Source organism: Lagopus leucura, unplaced genomic scaffold, assembly GCF_019238085.1.
Source record: "Lagopus leucura isolate 7727_CA_CO unplaced genomic scaffold, USGS_WTPT01 Super-Scaffold_100044, whole genome shotgun sequence".
Classification (NCBI taxonomy): domain Eukaryota; kingdom Metazoa; phylum Chordata; class Aves; order Galliformes; family Phasianidae; genus Lagopus; species Lagopus leucura.
The window spans coordinates 4150417-4169010 of record NW_024962291.1 but is presented as its reverse complement, the minus strand read 5'-3'; the positions used below and the strand labels follow the sequence as shown (position 1 = coordinate 4169010).

Here is an 18594-nt window from a genome sequence, read left to right as displayed (position 1 = left end):
GTGCAGTCTTCTATAGCCTACTCCCATCACAACACAGCCAAAGTAAAGCATTGGATAGAGCAAACTTGAGCAGTGCCCTGTGCTAGGGACAGACAGCAGCCTAAAGTGAAGAAATCCTACCTGGAGATGCTCATTGGGAAAGAGACATCGAGAGCTATGCTTGCAGTCTCACATGCCAGCACTCCTGGGACATGGTGAGCCTTGCTCACAGGCTTGCCAGCCGGCTTGATGCAAAACATCCTGTGCTGCATGCTGGTGTGCTGCCATGCAGCTGGGTGGCCCTGCAGTGCCCCCCCCCGTACTGCTGCCTGCAGGCACTGACCTGCAGTCTGCCCTGAGAGGCTGATGCTGGAAGCAAATGTTGCCCCACTGCCAGGCAGAGGTGCTGGCAACCTGCTGGGGGACCGGACTGCTGCTCCACATTGGCTCCCTTCTCACTGCACCGGGGGGAAAAAGCGTTGTATGGAAGGTTTTATTCTCAATGCCAACAGGTTTGCATTCCTGGGTTAATCTGGTGATTAGGCTGAATTTTGATGTGACTACAAGTCAGGCAGGATCTTTGCTTGGAAATGAAACTTCTTATTGCAGTTCTCATTTCTGCATGTAGCTGCGTGTGGGGCAGCCCAGCCCCACAGAGGTGCCCTTTTTAGATGCCAGTCTGATTAATCCTCACCCGCTGCCTGCTATCCTGTGTCTCTCACCAAAGGGCGACTCTTCTAGTGCCAAGAACTTGTGCAGTAATATATCTGAATTCACCACCCAAGGACTGCGAGGGCCTGTGCCAAAATTTTAATTGTATTTTTACGGCAAGTAGCCACAGCTTGTTCTTTGAAAAAAAAAAAAAAAAAAAAAAGGAAAGAAAGATAAAGAAGAGAGGGTACTTCTAGCTCTCAATTGTGCAGCTAAGTTGTGGCTGGAGCTTCCTTTGCTTAAGGTGGGGTGCGATGCAGTTGAGCCATGGGGATGAGGATGGTACAGGCTGCTGGAGTGCAGGAAGGTATGAGACAAGCCAGAATATCAGCTCTGCTTTGCAGGAGAGGCTGAAGAGACTGCTTTTTCCCTGGGTGGAGTGGCTGCCTTGGTCCCACTGCCCCTGCTGCAAATGGCTGAGCTGGGAGGACTATCCCTTTGGGGCAGGAAGCTTTCAGGCCAACCCCCTGCTAGCTACTTCTGGCTTGTGCTGAACAGAGGATCTCCTGTCAGACAAAACCTGTATTTTTGACTACTTGCAAACTGGTCTGGCTGGACAGCCAAGCACAAGAAGAGTGTGACTGCACCACCCTCTCAGAGAAACAGAGGCCCTGAGTGCTGAGGGGCAGCCGCAATAAAATGCTGCAGGGCCTGGCCAGGGCATGGTGTGAGCCCAGTGGAGCCAAACAGTCCATTATCTGCACATACAAACCTCCCAAAGGTGAATTACAGACCACCTTCTCCTGGGGGATTTATTAGGCATTATGTCAGTCTTGTCTCCACCTGAGGGGAAAAGGGTTTATCAATCACTTTGAATTTCCTGCAGCACATGGAGTTTGTTTAGGAGCCATCTGCATTGGATGCTTGACTCATGGCACATCCAACAGAAACGTAAGCCCTCTTATTAATACTTGGCTTGCACAAGTATGTTGCACTAACACAATACTTCAGGCAGGTTGATTGGCTGGTTTAGTAACTCTGTCACTCTGTAAACAAACACTTTTTCTTGGAATTTCATTCAGGAGTAGCTTGGGACATGTACAAGCCAACTCCTTCCCTGATGAAAGGCAAGCGACTCCCCAGGAGCTGATTTGCTCCTGTGGGAGAGCAGAGTTGGAGGGAGAGCACTGTGCTCTCACCTACCTGGGGCCATCCCAGCCAGCCTTAATGTTTCAGCAATCCATAGAATACGAAGTGCTGGCTGGCTGGCCCTTTTTAATCTCAACCTTCTCTTCTCGTACCTCTGCGATCCATGCAGGAGGGATGCAGAGCTGAGCATCCCAAGTGGCTGCCAGCCTTTGCTCTGTGGCCCAGTGAGGGCCCTGACGTTTGCCTTGGAAAGGGATGATGTAAATGGTGCCAATACCCAGCAGCTCAGACTTCCTATTGCATACACATCTGACCCCCTGCATAAAAAAAATCCCTCATTTATAATGGTTTCAGCATGCACCTATGCAGAAGGTTTGATGTTGCACCATCTGAGAAAGGATGGAAGTGCAGCAAGGCCAGGAGGTTGGTGACTTTTCCTGAGTTTGTGGCCAGGAGTTGCTCAGCACTGCTGTGTTTGTTCTTAGTTTAGCAAAAGCTGATGAGTAGTGAAAACTGGGGAAAACTGTCTTGTTAACATGTGGGCTTCTCACCTTAGAGTCTACTCATTTTGATTGCACATAAGATGGGTTTTTTTTGTATGCATAACCTGTTGGAGAATCATGTTGGTTCCCAGTTGCTCCACAGAGGACAAGTCTGTTGCATGTCCTAATTGTGGTCCATCTCTGGGCTGAAGCAGGTCTGAAGTGGTCCACTCTTCCATGGCTTGAACAGCAGAGGATTTTCAGTGCCTTGTAAAGAGCCATATTTGCTAGGTAATGAGAAAAACGAGCAGTGGCATCATGATACGTGGCAAGAAAGCCATACAAATACTTACTGGTGCACAACTTGGGTGGGAGCTATTGTCATGGTAAGGCAGAACCAAGGTAGGATCCACAACGAATGATGCCAAAAGCCAGGAGAAAGAGCTCAGCCACTGATACACAAAACTATACTCAAGCAGCCAAGGCTGATGGGAGGGATGGGTGGAGGACAGCAGCCGAGCTTTTTTTGGCCAGCGTGCACAGTTGTGCTCAAGTGTTGCTCAGTGGAATAGCTGGGGTTTTATTTTTAAAACACTTCTCGTGGAAAACAGCATTTTACAACCTGATGGGTGTGAACCGTAGCCCCATAGCAAGCTGGCACACAGCTGTTGTGCAGATGAGGTTGCATGCTCATTTTCTGTGTGGGCTGATTTAGGGGAATTGTGAAAAGAAAAACAGTCCTTGATATCCCATGTTGCTTCCCGGGGTCATTAGCAGCCTCTGGGCTCTTGGCTAGTCATCAATAACTAATTTGAGGATATAGCTTAAGGGCTGTTGTATGAAGCTTTTGGTTATTTCTGCATGCTAGGTCCAGCATATATTTTGTGCATTGGGTACCTTTTCCAGGTCTTCACTGCCCTGCATTACTTCTCCTCCTGTAGCTGTGTTTCCTCCTGGGCAAGCCTAACCTCTCAAGAAGTCTTACACCAATACCAAACCACAGCGTGGTTGGAGTACTTGTGTGATAGCATCATCTGTCACTGCTGAACAACAACAACAAGAAGGAAATGAGCAATATTCCAAGCTGGAGCAGAACAAGAACAGACAAAACAAAAAGGCATACTGTACACCTATGAATCCCTAGCAGGGGGGGGGTATCCAAGCTATGAGCCTCCAAGGAGCTCTGTGTGTCAGTACCAGGTTCTGTTTAAAGATGGGTGTACATCTCTTGGTGAGAGGCAGGACACAACTTCCCCATGGTCTCTCTAAGCTCTGGAGGGTTTCACTGGCTCTGTCTGAATGCAGATAATTTAATAAATACGCATATTTCCATTGGAATTCCACAAATACAGACATAGTGTCTTTACAGCAACTTGAACTATTTTTTTAAAGACTCTAAATGACTTGGTAAACATAGGAGATGAAAAAATGCCCTGAATTATGCTCAGTTTAAAATTCTGAGCTTGCAAACGTTTTGTAATATGTTCAAGATGTTTTCTGTACTGTGTGTCAGCTAGAGTGAATGAGCAGTGGAAAAAGAAAAGAAATAAGAATAAAATTCAATAGGCATTTTAATAAAATGGCAAAACCCAGCTTAAAGCCATAAAAAAGTCATACATTAGCAAAGATCTTGTCACCTGCAGCAAATCCTTCATTTTCCAATGCTATGGCACAGCCACATCTCAAGTTCTGTCTTTGAGACACCAGTGCAAAGGAGATGGTTGGTTTGCTGCAATTTACCCATTCAGCCAAGCAATATTTCCTTCCCTAAGGTACAGGCAAGTTCAGTCATGGATTATGTGTTTGGCTTTCCTCAAGCCACAGCCTCCGCTCATGTTGGTACACCGTGTCCCAATACCAGCCATGACTTGTCCTCTGGATGGCAAGTTGTCCCACCTTCTCTACCTAGGTCCTGGCCACCTGTCCAAACAGGGAAATCCCCCAGCCTCATCTTTCTGTTGCTTTAGCCTTTCTTGCAATGTTTCTCCCAAACATATCTGATGCCACACCATCCCAGCAGGATGTGTGCCTGGATCTCAGCTCCATGGAAACCTCTGTCTCTGTGAAGTGTCCCTCATGGAGCACTCCTTTTGGTCAGAGCCAGCATAGGAGCTCAGCTGAGCACAGAGTGATAGGCAAGGGCATGTTCTGAAATAACTCATTTGAAGTATATTTGTAGAAAAGGTGCAAGGGAATAAAGAGTTAATGATGAGATGCCTTCTAGGTCTATGAGGTTTTTCTTATGTGAGGACTCTAACTCCTAAATTCCAGAGTTACGGGCAAGAAACTGAGACTGGAATCTCACCCCTTATGCCTGAAGAATTACTCAGTTGTTCCTACGGTGGAAATAATGCAAACACTTATTTTAAAATAATGCTGGTTGGGCTTGGAAAATTCAAATTCAGATAGTAGAAAATGATAATTTCAAGGTTACGAAGCAAACATAGCCTTTCTGCACAACTGCAGATCTCACATTCAGTAAGGCAAGGTTCCTGGGGAAAACGACAAATGTAATTAAAACCTGTCTCATCATGTGTGCACACAGGGGAGGGTAAGCTGTGATTGTAATGGTAACTGCTCAAACTGCAGGTGTTTTTATTTTAAGATGGGGTATTAAATGAAACTTCCTGCGTTTATTAACCCAAATATTCTCTTGTATGCTTCTAAGGTGCTGCTGTGATTTGCAAACAAGGCTGAACTTGAATGACACTTTTCAGCACAGACTTCTGTCTTCACAGATAAAAGATATTACTTACCTTAGCTGAGACTGCTACAGGGACCTGCAGCACTGTGCATGCTGCAAATCGTTTCTATCTTTGGAAGCAGTCAGTTGTCCATCCTGAAGGTCTCAGGCTCGTTGTGGTGTAGTGGAGATCCTTCATGGCTGGCAGGACAGAGATGGGGATCCTGCCGGAGTGCTACCATCTCTGCAATTGTGAGAGAGAGAATGTGAGCAACTATGTGTTTAACAAGAGAGTTTTACAGAAGGGGAGAGGACAAAGCTGAAGCCAGGCAGCAGCTTTGGAGGTGGCTGAGGACAATGTGATGCATCACTTCAAAAGAGGAGGAGGAAGGCTCCACTCCCCCCCGTGTAACTCGCTAGTTCCTAGTGCAGCCAGTGCTGTGGGACTATGTGGGATTTTGTGACTTTTATTTCTACTCCAGTTATTGCTGCCACAGTTCTTCCAAGAAATCCAGACAAGGGGAGGTGAATGGTGACTAATTTAGACAACATAAGTAGAGGACTCACGATGTAATACAAGAAACTTAGCGGCTTTCTGATGTCCTTTTGTGAGTGAATTGTGTAGCCCGGTTGTTTAATGGAGCGTTTAAAAATTGTGTTGGCAATAGCCTATGAATAATGTATGCAGGAACAATGAAATACCTTACTGTGAAGAAACTGCTGATATGCTGTGGAACTTTCCATTGGGTGTGAGAATGATTTTGAAAGCTCTGTCTTCTTGGGATGCCCTTTATTTATAGTCTTGCTATACGACTAAAGGGAGATTGCACTCCGTTTTATTTTCCCATATGTAAAGATGCCCTCCACTACTTCTGCCTGTCTTCCAATTTCACTCTATTCCCTTTGCTTATGGCTGTAAAACCTCCTGAATTTTGATGACTATATGCTTTATTAACTGAGCACTGTCAGCGTGGAGATATTTGCTCCATAGCCTCCAGGCATTCCACGTGTCTGCACCAAAACATGCTATGCCGAATGAAGATGAGTATTGTTTTTTTTGTCACAGCAAGGATGTTCCACGGTACAGGAAGCAGAAGTAGGGCCGAGTGATTTGGGAAAAAAAAATAGACCAGCAATTCTTTTTCACGTTTCTGGAGCATGGGATCCTTGCTTGAAATAAGGAACTGCAGCATTGCACACATGGATGTTCAGTTTTCAATGGACTTTTGCAGTGTGAACTCGGCTCTGATCCCTCCGAATTTTTCCCCAAGTCCTCTTTCACTGTATAAGGCCTTCACATCTTTTGGCCATGAGTAGTGGGAAGCTGCTGTGATACTAAGTGGCTAAATCTTGCTTCACTAAAGAAATGAGAAGATTGAGTGTGCTTGAAGAGGTTCTCTGGAGTTTGCACTGCTTTAGTTGCAGACTTCCCTGGACATAGCTCATCAACACTGTGGGTGCACCAGTCACTGTCTCTTCCTTTGCTCCTTGCTTTAACCATTAGCCACAGGAGAAAATAAAATAGTAGCTTTGTTTCTCACCTGAGGTTGTCCACATCTGCACTGAAATGCAGAAGTGCCACAGGAGGGACTCCGAACACAATATTTATCTTATAGCTGTTCAGAACGGTCCCAGACGAGTGTATGGTAAGAGCAGGCCCAGCCTGCAGACTGTACAGCTCTCTATCCCATCTCTGCTGTGGCTTTGTTGTGAGTAGCCCAGTGCTCATGCTGCATTTTTCTGTCTGTACTTACACAACAGACCCTTGAGTCAAAGCATTTCCTGCAATATGGACAGTGTATTATTAGTGTAATGCTTGGACAAAGCAACATGTGATTGATGCTGTTATATTAGTCAGCTAAGGAAGTGATATCCTCACCTTGGAGGTTTGATGTGGTGGGTTTTGAAGTCACATGGTGATAGCAAGCTCCAGGCATGAGCCTACAGGGCAGGAGAGAGAATGGATTAGAAGAGAGTTTGTATCCTCAAGGTGATCTGCAGCTAGCTAAACAAGAGGGAATACATTAGTGCTTTTATTTGGCTTGCTTGCTGCTGTGGTACTCCTGAGGAGTGCAGGATATTCTCAGCTACAGGAAAAGCTATGTATAAAAGGGGTTAGTCTAAACACAAGAGAGGTACAAAGACCACTAATAGGGTTTGACTAAATGTTTTAAATAGGATTGATAAAAAGTATCTAAAATTCCCTCCATCTCCCTTCTGGCAGCCAAGAAGTGTTTTCAGAAGAGGTTTACAAAGATCTACGTTGAAGATGACAATTAAGTTCAAGCAGCCTTTTTCTGGGGTAGAAATGCTGCTGGCTGACTAAGAAAGAAAAGCTTTCAGAGCAGAGGAGATGGTTGCAGTTCAGTCTATTGATGCTTCTGATGGTTCTGTTGATTTCTCTTTTTTCAATGTTTGTTTCTGTAGGTGAAGAGTGAAGGCCCCAAACTTGTGCCCTTCTTTAAAGCAACTTGTGTCTATTTTGTCCTCTGGCTGCCAACTTCCAGCCCTTCCTGGTTCAGTGCCCTCATCAAATGTTTGCCCATCTTCTGCCTGTGGGTTTTCCTTCTGGCTCATGGAATTAATTTTTTAGTGGCACATCGGAGCGCCAGCCGCATCCTAGCAGGACTGATATTCTCAGCAGTGGGAGATGCCTTCCTCATCTGGCAGGAGCAGGGCTACTTCATTCATGGTGAGTATGGTGTGAGTCCTGAAGGGTTACCACAGTGCCCAGCTGTTAGTCTGTTGATTTAATAGTGAGTTCCTTGCCACACGTTTTGTTTGCTCATGTACAGCTTAAATGCCTCGTAGTGTGAGACAGTCATCCCTAGAGTAAAATCCATTGCAGTTAGAGGAGTCATAGCATGGATGAGACTCCTGAGCTTCTCTTGAGGTGTCCTGAAGTCAGAGAGGTCATTAAGACAGGTTTGGCTTCTCGGCACGTGTTTGCAGTGTCTCATCTGGCTGGAGCTGGGAAAGTGGAATGGGCAGAATGTCCCGGGAAGAGGAGGAAACTCACAGCACTCAGCATCTCCCATGAAGCTGCAGGAAGTATCTACCTCCTGTCTCTCTGCGGGGAGATCTGTCAGTCCTCCTCTGCAAGGATGCAGAAGTAAGACACACGATGCCAAGGCCCTCAGTGGACAGAAGGTAGAGAGGATCCTTAAGTTGCAGAAGACAAGCCCACAGCCAGGGGGAGGTGTTTAAATGGATGTCAGAGAGCAAATCATTAGAAATCTTGTCCTACTTTCAGGTTCATCAGCATGAATCATGCAGCCTGTTGTAAAAACATGGGAGCTGGTTTTGCAAGACATATAAATTATGGGGAATCAAGGGCAAACCCTACCATGACACCCTGTCATCTCTACAGAAAGATCTACATGTCTCAGAGCAAAACAAACTTATTTTATTTCACTGTTTTGCAAACTAGAAGATAATGGCTTAGATTAATGATCTAAAGCCACATTGAGTCTGCCTGCAGCAACACTTGACATGGCCTTAGACTGTCATAAGAAATCAGCAGCATTTAAGTCCTTCACTTCACTGCATCAGTGGCGTTTTTGAAGTCAACTTCACCAGCAGAGGGATCTCATTTAACACCCACCATTAGCTAGCTGCTGACTGTCCCACTGGAAAATGTGATGAGATAGGGGAACTTTTCTGACTTCTATGAACGTCAAAGGCTTATTTTTTGCTCCTTGTATGAAGTCAGTATTTAGTTCTATTCTGGAATTCCCACAAGCTCTGCTTTCTTTATGAGAGGAAAGTATGTGAAATGCTAGATATGAAAAGCCAAACGCTTTGAATCTGGTTTTAATCCTGCTTCCCAAGGGTTTATCCAAATCTTATTAAAACTTCCTGTAAAAACTCTAAAGATTTTGGTGGGGTGTAGATTAGGCCCTGGGGACTGGATCTGTTTGGCTGAACTGTGGGCATGTTGCTGAGAAGCTCCGACTATCTCTTGGGTTGCCATCCACACTGTGCTGAGTGTTGGCGTTCCCACTGACAGGCCTCCTCTTAACAGGAATGCACGGCTCAGCACAAGTTACCCTGGCCCAGCTGCCCATGCTTCTGTTTTGCCTCCTGTCATTGCTTCTTGAGCTGTGGCTTGGAAAACATTCAAGACCTGATTCTCACCGTGACCGTTTTTGTACATGGGCTGTGCATAAGTTCCCCATTCCCACGTAGTTGGGATATCTCTGAGTCACTTCTTTGATTTAATGATAGAGGAAGGCCAACCTGTCACAGCAATTCAGTATTGAGTTCAAGTGTTTTAATCTGCAAATCAGCTGGAATTTTTACCCAATTTGTGGGTTTTGACTGATTTTTCTTCTTGACTTAATGAGAATGCTTGCTTAGCTCTCTTGGAGCATTTTAAGAACCTCAGCCTGGATCTCTGGCTTTCTCTTGTCTGCCTCAGTCTGTACTAATATGAGCTACTGCCTTCTGTAGTGAAGTGTTAACACTTGCATTTCAGCTGTCAGCAAATAAAGTGCACCACCCCACTTATCCTTTCCTGCAGAAGGTATTTTCTCCTAAACACAGCAAGCTGCTGTTGTTGACAACTGACAACATTCAAACTTTTGACATCAACCCTTGTGGGAATTTCAAATTTCAGGGGAATAAAAGGAATTACTAGAGAATAATGTATTTTCTCTTCAATTTCTATGGCTTTCAGGCAGAAAAAAAGGTTGAGATCTGAGTTGAGTTGAATAGCTTTTGAGACAATGAGTTTATAAAAAGACATTTGTTCATTATTTTACAGGGAGGTGAGAGCCTGGGAACCTACTCCTGGCACACTTCACCTTTCATTTTTGCTGTTTCAGTCTACAAATAGCAAGCTATTTTCTGACTGGTGTCTTCCTGCATGTGGAAGATACTTCACAGTGTTAACACCCATGTCCTTTGATAATGGGAGCACAGAAACAATTATGCATTCAGTAGAGAAGATGGAGGCTAACAGAAAGGACTCACTGCCAGCCTGAGCAGAAACTCCAGGGCAGGGGAAGTGGGAAGGAAACCTGGGCTCTGTGATTCCATCTAACTGGCCCAGAATAAGGCAGAGAGCGGAAGGAAGCAGATGATAGATAGAAAAGGCTGATCTGCCTGGTGAGACTGGAGGGCTGAGCCAAAGGCTGAGAAATGCAAGCAAATTGCACCCTGCTCCATGCACATCTCTGACAGGTTTCCCTGGTTCTTGGCTTTATTTGTGGGCTCTGAATGAGCAAACCTCAGAGCTGACTCTCTTGTGACCTCACCATATATCACAGAACTCCTCCTGCCTTTCTGGGCTTCTGCTTGGCTGCTGTATCTTGTCCTCCTCTGCCTTGCTGCTGGCTGCCTACATGAAGGACAACTCATTCTTCAGTTCCCCATTCCAGCACTTTCTACACAATGCCACTGAAGGAGAAATCACTCCTCATAGCTAGGACGAAGTAACCTTCCCCTCCTGACCACTCCATGGCTCTAACCTTTCCTGCATTATAAACATTTCTCATCCTAAATCCCTCCTCTCTCAGTGCTGCACTCATGAAACCTCTGAAATATCAACTTTTTGTTGCCCTTCTTTGCAATTCCTTTTCCTTCCCACTGTCCATTTCCTCCCCTTGCAGACTAAATCCTCACTAGCCCTCTCCCTCCTGTGTGTTCCCCTCTCATGCCATGATGGCTAAATGGATGTTGATCCCAAAGGCTGGGAGATGCTTCTCCTTTTATCTGCCTCAGAGAGTACTGGGATGAGGAGATATCTGCCAGCAGCAGGATTTAGCAGTTCCCCTTTGTACTACAGCACTGGGCTTTAAAATGCAAACAGGTGTCCTGCTGTAGGTCTTAGCTTCCCAGATCATTTTCTCCATTCTGTACATTAAAGCTGCATGAAAACATCCTGGCACTGTAATTAACCCTGCCCAAGTAAAGTAGAACAGCCTTTAGCTGCACCGAACATGGGTTTGGGGCCTACTATGTGCAAGTAGTAGCCAGCAACATGGCTACTACCAAAACATGGTGACATTTTTTGTCAAATGGGTTAATGGCAAGTGATTAACACAAGGGTGGTACCTTCCATCTGGGATTTCTCAGGCGTGTTGCACTTCAAAGGGAAGCCAGCATTTTATTTTCACTGATTGATTCCAGCTAAGGTTCATATGAATCTTGCAAATAGCCATAACACTGTTGGCAGATCTTATTGGTGTAGTCCCTGAAATATGTCAGCTGCTTAGGTCTCTCCTAGCTATGAGCAGAAATGAGTAAAAGCCAGATGCAGTCCCTGAGTTCTTTTGGGTTTGGGGCTAACTATGGTTAGATTTTCTATCTAGATTGAGAAGGATCACTATCTTATCACATTTTGTTCTGACATGGCTCTGATTCCAACGTTCCTGTTCCATTTGACCTAGGAGTGAAATGGTTCAGATGATAGATAATTAGAGGAGATTACCTTTGCTCTGCCTTGCCCTCACCTTTCTGTCCAAAGCAGTAAAGGCATCATCTGAGAAACAGGCTTTGTTCTTTCTGCAGCAGCTTGGCTTACCCAGCCTCTTGGCAAAAAGTTGTGCATCACAACAGAGTCGTTCTCAGCTGCAGCTGTAGAAGTACTGAAACTCTTTCTTAGGGCAGGAACCTGGTGCTAAAGTCGATCTGTGCAAACTTTTTAAAATTAAAATGGCCCCAAGTGCTCAGTGGGGTATCTGATTAAATCAAATGAGGGTTGTAACACAACAAGGACATCTATACCTGGAGTAGCTTCTGTATATTTCAAATCCAATGTATCCATGTTTTCTTTTGCTACTGACTGCAGTCACTGTCAATGCCTCTTTCCAGGTCTGCTGATGTTCGCCATCACACACATCCTGTACTCCTCAGCCTTTGGCATGAAGCCTTTGGACCTGAAAGCCGGCTTGATGATGGGCCTCATTTCCAGCTCCTGTTATGCCTTCCTGTACTCCTACCTCTCGGGCCCATTCACCTACCTGGTAGCTGTCTACATCGCCTTGATTGGCTTCATGGGCTGGCGAGCGGTCGCTGGCATGCAGCTGTGCAATGACCTCTGGACGTGGACCAAGCTCTCGGCCTGCATTGGAGCAATGCTTTTCATGGTGTCAGATCTGACCATCGCAGTTAACAAGTTCTGCTTTCCCGTACCCTACTCGCGTGTTATCATCATGGCTACTTACTATGCAGCTCAAATGCTTATTGCACTGTCAGCTGTAGAGAGCAGAGATGAAGAGGACTTCAAAAAGAGGAGCTAGGTGGAGTGCCGACAGTCTGTGAACAGTATGGGTTATATCTCAGGTGCTGTAGCTGCATTCACCCCTGAGAGAGATCTCCATTTCTCTAGGCATATTGGTGATGTTGATTTTGCTTCTTTGAAGCATTACCCTTAGGGCTTTATTTTCAATGGCTTTCTCTGAATATAGCTTACTTCAGTGTGGAGTCCATGTTGGAAAGCTTAAGATTGTCCCTGCAGTAGCTGCTCATCCAATTTTTCCACCTTGGAAGTGCTGTACTACTGCACTTTATTTGTTAGTCTTGAAACTGATGCTGAATGTCTGGGAATAGGAGGTGCAATGGACAAGTTTGGCCACACACTGTGCTAGGAGACTTGCTTTCAATTGTAGGCAGACAGGCACAGACTCTGCTAAAGCCATAGGTAAAAATGAGTTTAACCAGTGTTTAAGTTAGCCTGTTCTTGTGCATTACAAATTCAGTACACAAACTGGAGCTATTTGAGCCTCTGCTGAAAGGAAGCCTGTAGCTATAGTAAAAACATCACATTCAGATGAGAGCTGAGCTTTGGAGTCAACAGCAGTATGTTGGGCAGCCCCTAGCAGAACCTGAATGAGAGCCAAACACCGAGCAGAGAGCCCAGTGTGAGGTACACAGAGATGAAGTGCTTGTGTGCCTCGATAGCTGCTGATCAAAGCTCTAGAGCAGGTCTATGGACAGCTGCCAGCATTGCCACGTGCAGCAGAAATTGTAGCTTGGTGGGCTTTTAGGGTCATCCAGGTAGACAAACCAGTGCATTCTCCTCTGCTACATTTGTACAATCACACAGTGTCAGCAGCCATCAGTGACAGCATGGGCACACGAGGATCTTTGGTTTCTGTAGCAGGAGTTGGAGGGTGTATGTTACTAACGTGTGTCCTATTTGTCTGTGGAACAGCAGATAGGAATCTAACATTTACAGCTTTCTTTCTCAGTATTCTAACAAATAACATTCCATATACTCATGAAACTTTCCTGTCCTGCTGCTTGCAGCGCCTTTTCTGAATGTGTGAGCATTTCCCATGTCTGAACTGGTTAGTCGGGGCCCTGATTTTGACTGTAGATCGTTGTCATGTTTTGCCAGCTGGTGGCAGATGTTCAGCTTTGCAGCACTTGTGTTTGGAGACCCTTTTTTAGCAGAGCATCCTGAAAAGCACAGTTCTCTGTGTTCAAAGTGCCTGCCGCTTCCTTCTTGAACTCACAGCAGGAATGCAGGAAAGCCTGTTTAATTCTGACCCAAATTCTTTACTTGGTTTTTCTGCCCATCTGCTGAAGCAAGATTACTTCTGACTTCACTCTCTTAAAAAGATGAGAAAGATGTTGCCCTGTTTTTTTTTTTTTTTTTTTCTAAATACGACTGATTTTATTTTCTCCTCTTATTTAGGACATCTGACAGCAAGCTACATTTCCATTTGAATCTCTGTCCAACCTGCTCTTTCCCTCTGACCATCCTAAGGTTGTTACTATGGGTGGAGATGCTCTCCTAGTTGTTTTAAAGACACAACAAGCTCATTCAGCTGCAAAGGAAGTTTCTAAGGGTTCCTGCATATCTTCAATCTCTGGCCAAAAAGGGATGACCCAAATCCATGCAGGTCCTAATAAACCCTTGCATACTTTTGTATGGCAGAGTGAACAGGAGGGGCAGCTTCCAGATTGTCCTCGTGGGTTGAAAACCACCACGGTCGCCATACCTCGCATGCTCAGAACATTCCAGGCAAAAGCCTGTCACTGAGTCCCTGGCACCATCAACAGAGCAGGAATTCCTCTTTCCAAGGAGGGCAGCTGGGGTCAGGGGCAGCTGAGGAAACATCCTTAGCTTTTCTGTTGGTGCTGAGAGGTGTTAAGTGGCTCTCCTGTTCCTCTCCAGCCTTCTGTGTTGGGACTGGGTGTAGAACAGGCATTGCCTCCCCACAGTTGGTGCATCTGCGCCAATGCAACCAGTATTACAAAAATCTAGGTTAACCATCCTGACCCCATGGAATCATCTACTGCTTTTCAGAGAGATCAGAAAGGTCAGCTGCGTTGTTGAGAGGGAAAGAATTCTAAATAGCACAGTCCAGTTTAATCTCTTCCCTTTAATGCTGTTGTGTAATACTGTCAGTATTCATTCACCAGTGTGCTGGGGTCTGCCTGGAGTAAACTGCTAAGGGAATTTAGAACCATAAAACATCTTCATTCATCAGCATTGCTTATCTCCTGGCCGCAGCTTGAACCCTGCAGTGCAGCTCTTTGCAGATATCAGCTGCTGTTACTAAGCTTAACTGCTTGCAAATCGCTTTCTGCAGAAGACTGCCAAGAGAAAATGTAAGCATTTGGGGTGAACCCCACCATTCTTCCAGCACATCAGAGCATGTTTCAGTCTGGGTCAGTTCAGTACACTCAATCCTTATTCTGGCAGTTCTTCAGAGAAACTCCCTGCACCCTGAGCTTCCCAGATGACCTCAAGCAGTCTCTTCCAACCTCAGCCATTCTGTGATTCTTTGATTTAAAAGTTAGAATTTCAATCCGAACCATTATCTCTTTCTTTCTCTTTAAAAATGAGCAATCTTCAGTTTACAGAAGACAGCTGATTTGCATTTCTGCATGCTTCTTCTTCTTGGCTTTCTTTGCCATCCTGCTCCACTTTCAGGCACTGTACACTTGCAAAAAAGGACCTTTTAAGTGTAAGTTGGAGACCTGCTCTCTCTTCTTCTCTGGCTGTCAGAAGTGCAGCTTCTGGATACAGAGGTGTGTGGATGGCTTTAATTAGGACGGCAGAAACACGTGTCACCCAAGTGGGCTGTTGTCCCCTTACCATCAGTGGCTGGCTGAGATGCAGCTTTTGAAGCATCAGCATTGGCTTGCCCAGGAACATGAGGTAGAGCCCTCAGCTTACAAAGCACAGAAGAGTCCTGCCTGACTAAGAGCCAGCAAAGGCTCTTAATCTCCAAAATCTCTCTCTCCTGCTTTGCATTCTCTACTTTTCATCCTTATTACTTGAACGAGACCATTTTCCTGGAAGGTGTCCTTCCTGCTAGGAAGGGCCCACCTGAGGCCAAATGAGGACACTCATTTGACACAGTTTTCAGAGTTTCTGAAACCCTGAGAAACACTGAACAGTTGCTCGCATTCTGCTGAATACCTTTTCTTGGGATTAAAACTCTTCTCTTAACCCAAGCAAAGGCAGTCTTCATTATGAAAGGGAACAAACAGAAAGTGGGAAGCACATGATTGTCTGTGACACTGCCTGTCATTTGTGCGTCTCTGCACTGTAAAACTGCATTGAGCCATTCTTCTTATCAGGAGTGCAGTGTTTAAGAAACACCCACTCTTCACCCCAGGGACACTACAGAGGGAGTGAAGCACCCCAATGGTGCAGCATGCCTGGTGGCCCCAACAGTATCAGCTCCAGGGCTTAAGTTCTGAGGTGTTTCTTTACACAATGCTGTTCTCAAAGGTTCCTCTGCAGTTCCCATCTAAAGCTGCTTGAGGCTATGCACATGGTACAATTACTCTTGTTCTCTTGTATTAGATCATAGTTATCTTTAGGTCTTTAATTGGATATATGGAAAATACATTTCAGCTGAACTTCTCTTCCTGGTGGTAGATCCTCCTTTGTCCTTGCTCACACAGAACACCCACTGAAGCTGAAGAAGCATTCCTATTGCAGTGGGGTTTTAAATGCTAATAACGTATCAGGCTGTGAAAGTTACACTGACGTCAACAGGGTGAAGCTAATTTAGAAATGGCAGGTTGAGGAGAACAAAGCCAGAGGATATAAACAGCTTTACTCTTCTGCTGCCTACATACTCATGCTTAATACTTGGCTTCTTACTCCTTCACACTGAGGCAACTGTAAGACTGATTGTTTTAAGAATTACTCTAGCTTTTAAATAGATTGCTGAAACTTTCATACTGTAATCATGCAGAGAATAGATTTATTTCTACATACATATTTAGAACTCCGGAGACAAACTTTGCAGATTCTACTTAGTGATTCTTCCAAGTTTTTTTGTGCCATAGTTTGACACTGACACCTGTAAGTTTTCATCTTACTGCCATGTTAATGTTGGGAGCTGGTCTGGAAGAAGCAGATCAACACAAACAGCAAGTGCAAAGCTTAGTGGCAGGTGCCTTGTTCTCACTGCTTGGGTTCTGTATACAAATGGACTTTTTACTCAACAGTAGCATAATCATGTTCCTCCCAGGTCCTTCTCCTGCCTTTTATCCATGCTTGCTGCTGTTGTGGCCTTGGGTAAGTCACAGTTTTTTTTGCAGCCAGATCCTCATCTGATGTAAGTAGGCATGAGTGTAGGAAGGCCAGCGCTCTGCCAGGTTGTAACAGCCAGGACCAGGACCTGTGTGTCTGTTCTCATCCCATTTTGGAAATTGTGGTATTAGCACTTACCTACCTCACAAAAATGCTGTAAGGATTAATGCTTATACAGCACTCAGAAGATGTAAAGTGCTATATGTCTCAAATATTAATGTACTGTAGTGATAAAAATACTTCTAGGCATCTGCAGAAGCATGGAATGTGTTACTGCCTTTTTGATTTGCATTAGGCTGAAAGCAAATGAAACATATTTATTCATACTGTCAAACAGGATAGGCTCAGCTACACTTGAACTCTGTGGAGGTTTTAGCTTAAAAGTCTGAACTCTAATCTCAGTTTTGCAAATGGATTTTAGTTTATCTAAAAGCCTCAACCAAATTCTTAGATGTGAATTGTGCATCCAAATTTTGCAATCCAGTCTCAACCCTATCTGTTAGCTAGAATGAATCTAATCCAGCCAAAACACAGTGCTCTTACAGACTGCAACGGCTGTTGAAAAGATTGGAACAGAAAACGAAGTCACTCTGTTTAACGTTCAACCTGCAGAAGGTCAGCTAGGTTTCAGGATACAACTTAAAAAGGGATGTTTAATACTGTGATTCTAAGTTTACTGGCTTTAATATCAGCAGAGAGGGAAGGCCTTGATAGAATCAGTAAGGTCGACACATCCTCTTTGAATTATTTCCTTTTAACCTGAAACAAAGTAGTAGCAGGTTCTATAGTGAAGGAAGCACTTGTGCCATCAATCCGAGGGCCCAGAACAAAAAGACATCTAAAAATACAGCTCTAAACCATCACCATGTACTCAATGACTATAAAAATGCCACAGTTCACTGGATTCAGATCTGGACTACAGCTAGAAATGACTTGGTTCTGGTAGCACTAGTTGCTGTATAACACAAATGGAAGTGACATGTTACCCAGGAATGTGAACTGTGTACATGTGAAATGGACCATAATTTTGAAGCAGCTGCAGTAAAATCTTATCTTAATATGAACTCAGAAGCAAACACAATGCAAATTTTCATTGTTTCTTTACAGCATATGATGGATTTTAGTTTTCTTAGTTTGGAGGAAATGTTCTTAATGTTATTTTATTTTTGCTCTTATTGTAAAAAATAAAAATATACGACTCTAGATAGATCACAAATTAAAGAAGGTGGCCAGTTGGCAGGAATGCCAAAATTTCTGTGGCTTGTACTGTTTTTTGTGGTGACACTATGCTGCTGTAGGATGAGCCACTGGAGTGGTATGAGGCTCAAAAGGAAGGCTGAAGCATAAGGCCCACTGCAGACTCCCACAGTCAATCTCATGTCAGAGGGATGCAGGGACCAAGCTGCCAAGATTGCAGTGGGAGCAACGACTGGTCCCATGTGGGGACAGACAACGTCAGGAAATAGAAGAAATCTTTTCCTGACAGCCAAAAATCAAGAAATCAAATCCAGCCCATTGCATGAGAGCACCAAGTCAGTACAAGCACATGGACTTAGACATCACTCCTGCAGGCTTCTGCTGGACCAAATCTCATTCCCAATTCAGCAGGGACATCTTGTTCCAGGCCTACTGCGTGGGCAGGGCCAGGCCAGCAGGAACTATTAAAGAAGAATACATTTGAAAACAAAGGAACCAACCCAATCAACCAATAACAACAACAACAACAAACAAACCAGAAACCAAAACAAGAACACAGATGCCATTGGGTAAGCAGTAGTTCTGCCTTGCTGAGACCACAGGAGTGACTGGTCTGTCCTGAATACTAAGTCCATGTCTTGTACAATGTAAGCCTCTTACTCCGGCCCCTCTCCCTGCGTTCCAGACAGTGTGCTGAAAGTTGTGACCGAAGCAGCTGCTCTCCCCAAGGAGTCAGCATTTTGCCATGTGTGAAAGTCTCCAGCACTTACTTTCTTTACCATGATTGTAAAGGTCACCACAAGCAGTACGGCTACTTGATCTGGGATCTTTTCTTAACATATTTTTATGCTGATTTTACTGTTTTGATTCTTTGTTTGGAATGTATTTTTTTTTCTCATTTCTTCTGTGTGTAACAGCAATTAAAAATATTAATTTACTGGGTA

At 44.6% G+C, this 18594-nt stretch overlaps 1 protein-coding gene and 1 long non-coding RNA gene across 2 annotated transcripts; one reads left to right on the top strand and one right to left on the bottom strand.

Annotated features, from left to right (window-relative positions):
- Positions 1 to 834: 834 nt before the first annotated feature.
- On the bottom strand, positions 835 to 6918 carry LOC122187267. The gene is made up of 5 exons (XR_006181269.1): positions 6824 to 6918; positions 6486 to 6726; positions 5018 to 5188; positions 3159 to 3304; positions 835 to 2548 (listed from the first exon to the last, which is right to left on the bottom strand). It is a non-coding gene; the product is annotated as an uncharacterized LOC122187267 (long non-coding RNA).
- Positions 6919 to 7213: 295 nt separating this feature from the next.
- TMEM86A (transmembrane protein 86A) lies at positions 7214 to 18594 on the top strand. The gene is made up of 3 exons (XM_042884476.1): positions 7214 to 7246; positions 7372 to 7636; positions 11761 to 18594. Exons 1-3 carry the CDS (start codon positions 7214 to 7216, stop codon positions 12186 to 12188), a joined length of 726 nt encoding a protein of 241 aa, XP_042740410.1. The 3' UTR covers positions 12189 to 18594.

Coding starts and splice junctions, on each gene's coding strand:
- TMEM86A (XM_042884476.1), top strand. CDS start 7,214: ATGACAATTAAGTTCAAGCAGCCTTTTTCTGGG. Junction 7,247..7,371: donor TCAAGCAGCCTTTTTCTGGG/GTAGAAATGCTG, acceptor TTGTTTCTGTAG/GTGAAGAGTGAAGGCCCCAA. Junction 7,637..11,760: donor GCAGGGCTACTTCATTCATG/GTGAGTATGGTG, acceptor GCCTCTTTCCAG/GTCTGCTGATGTTCGCCATC.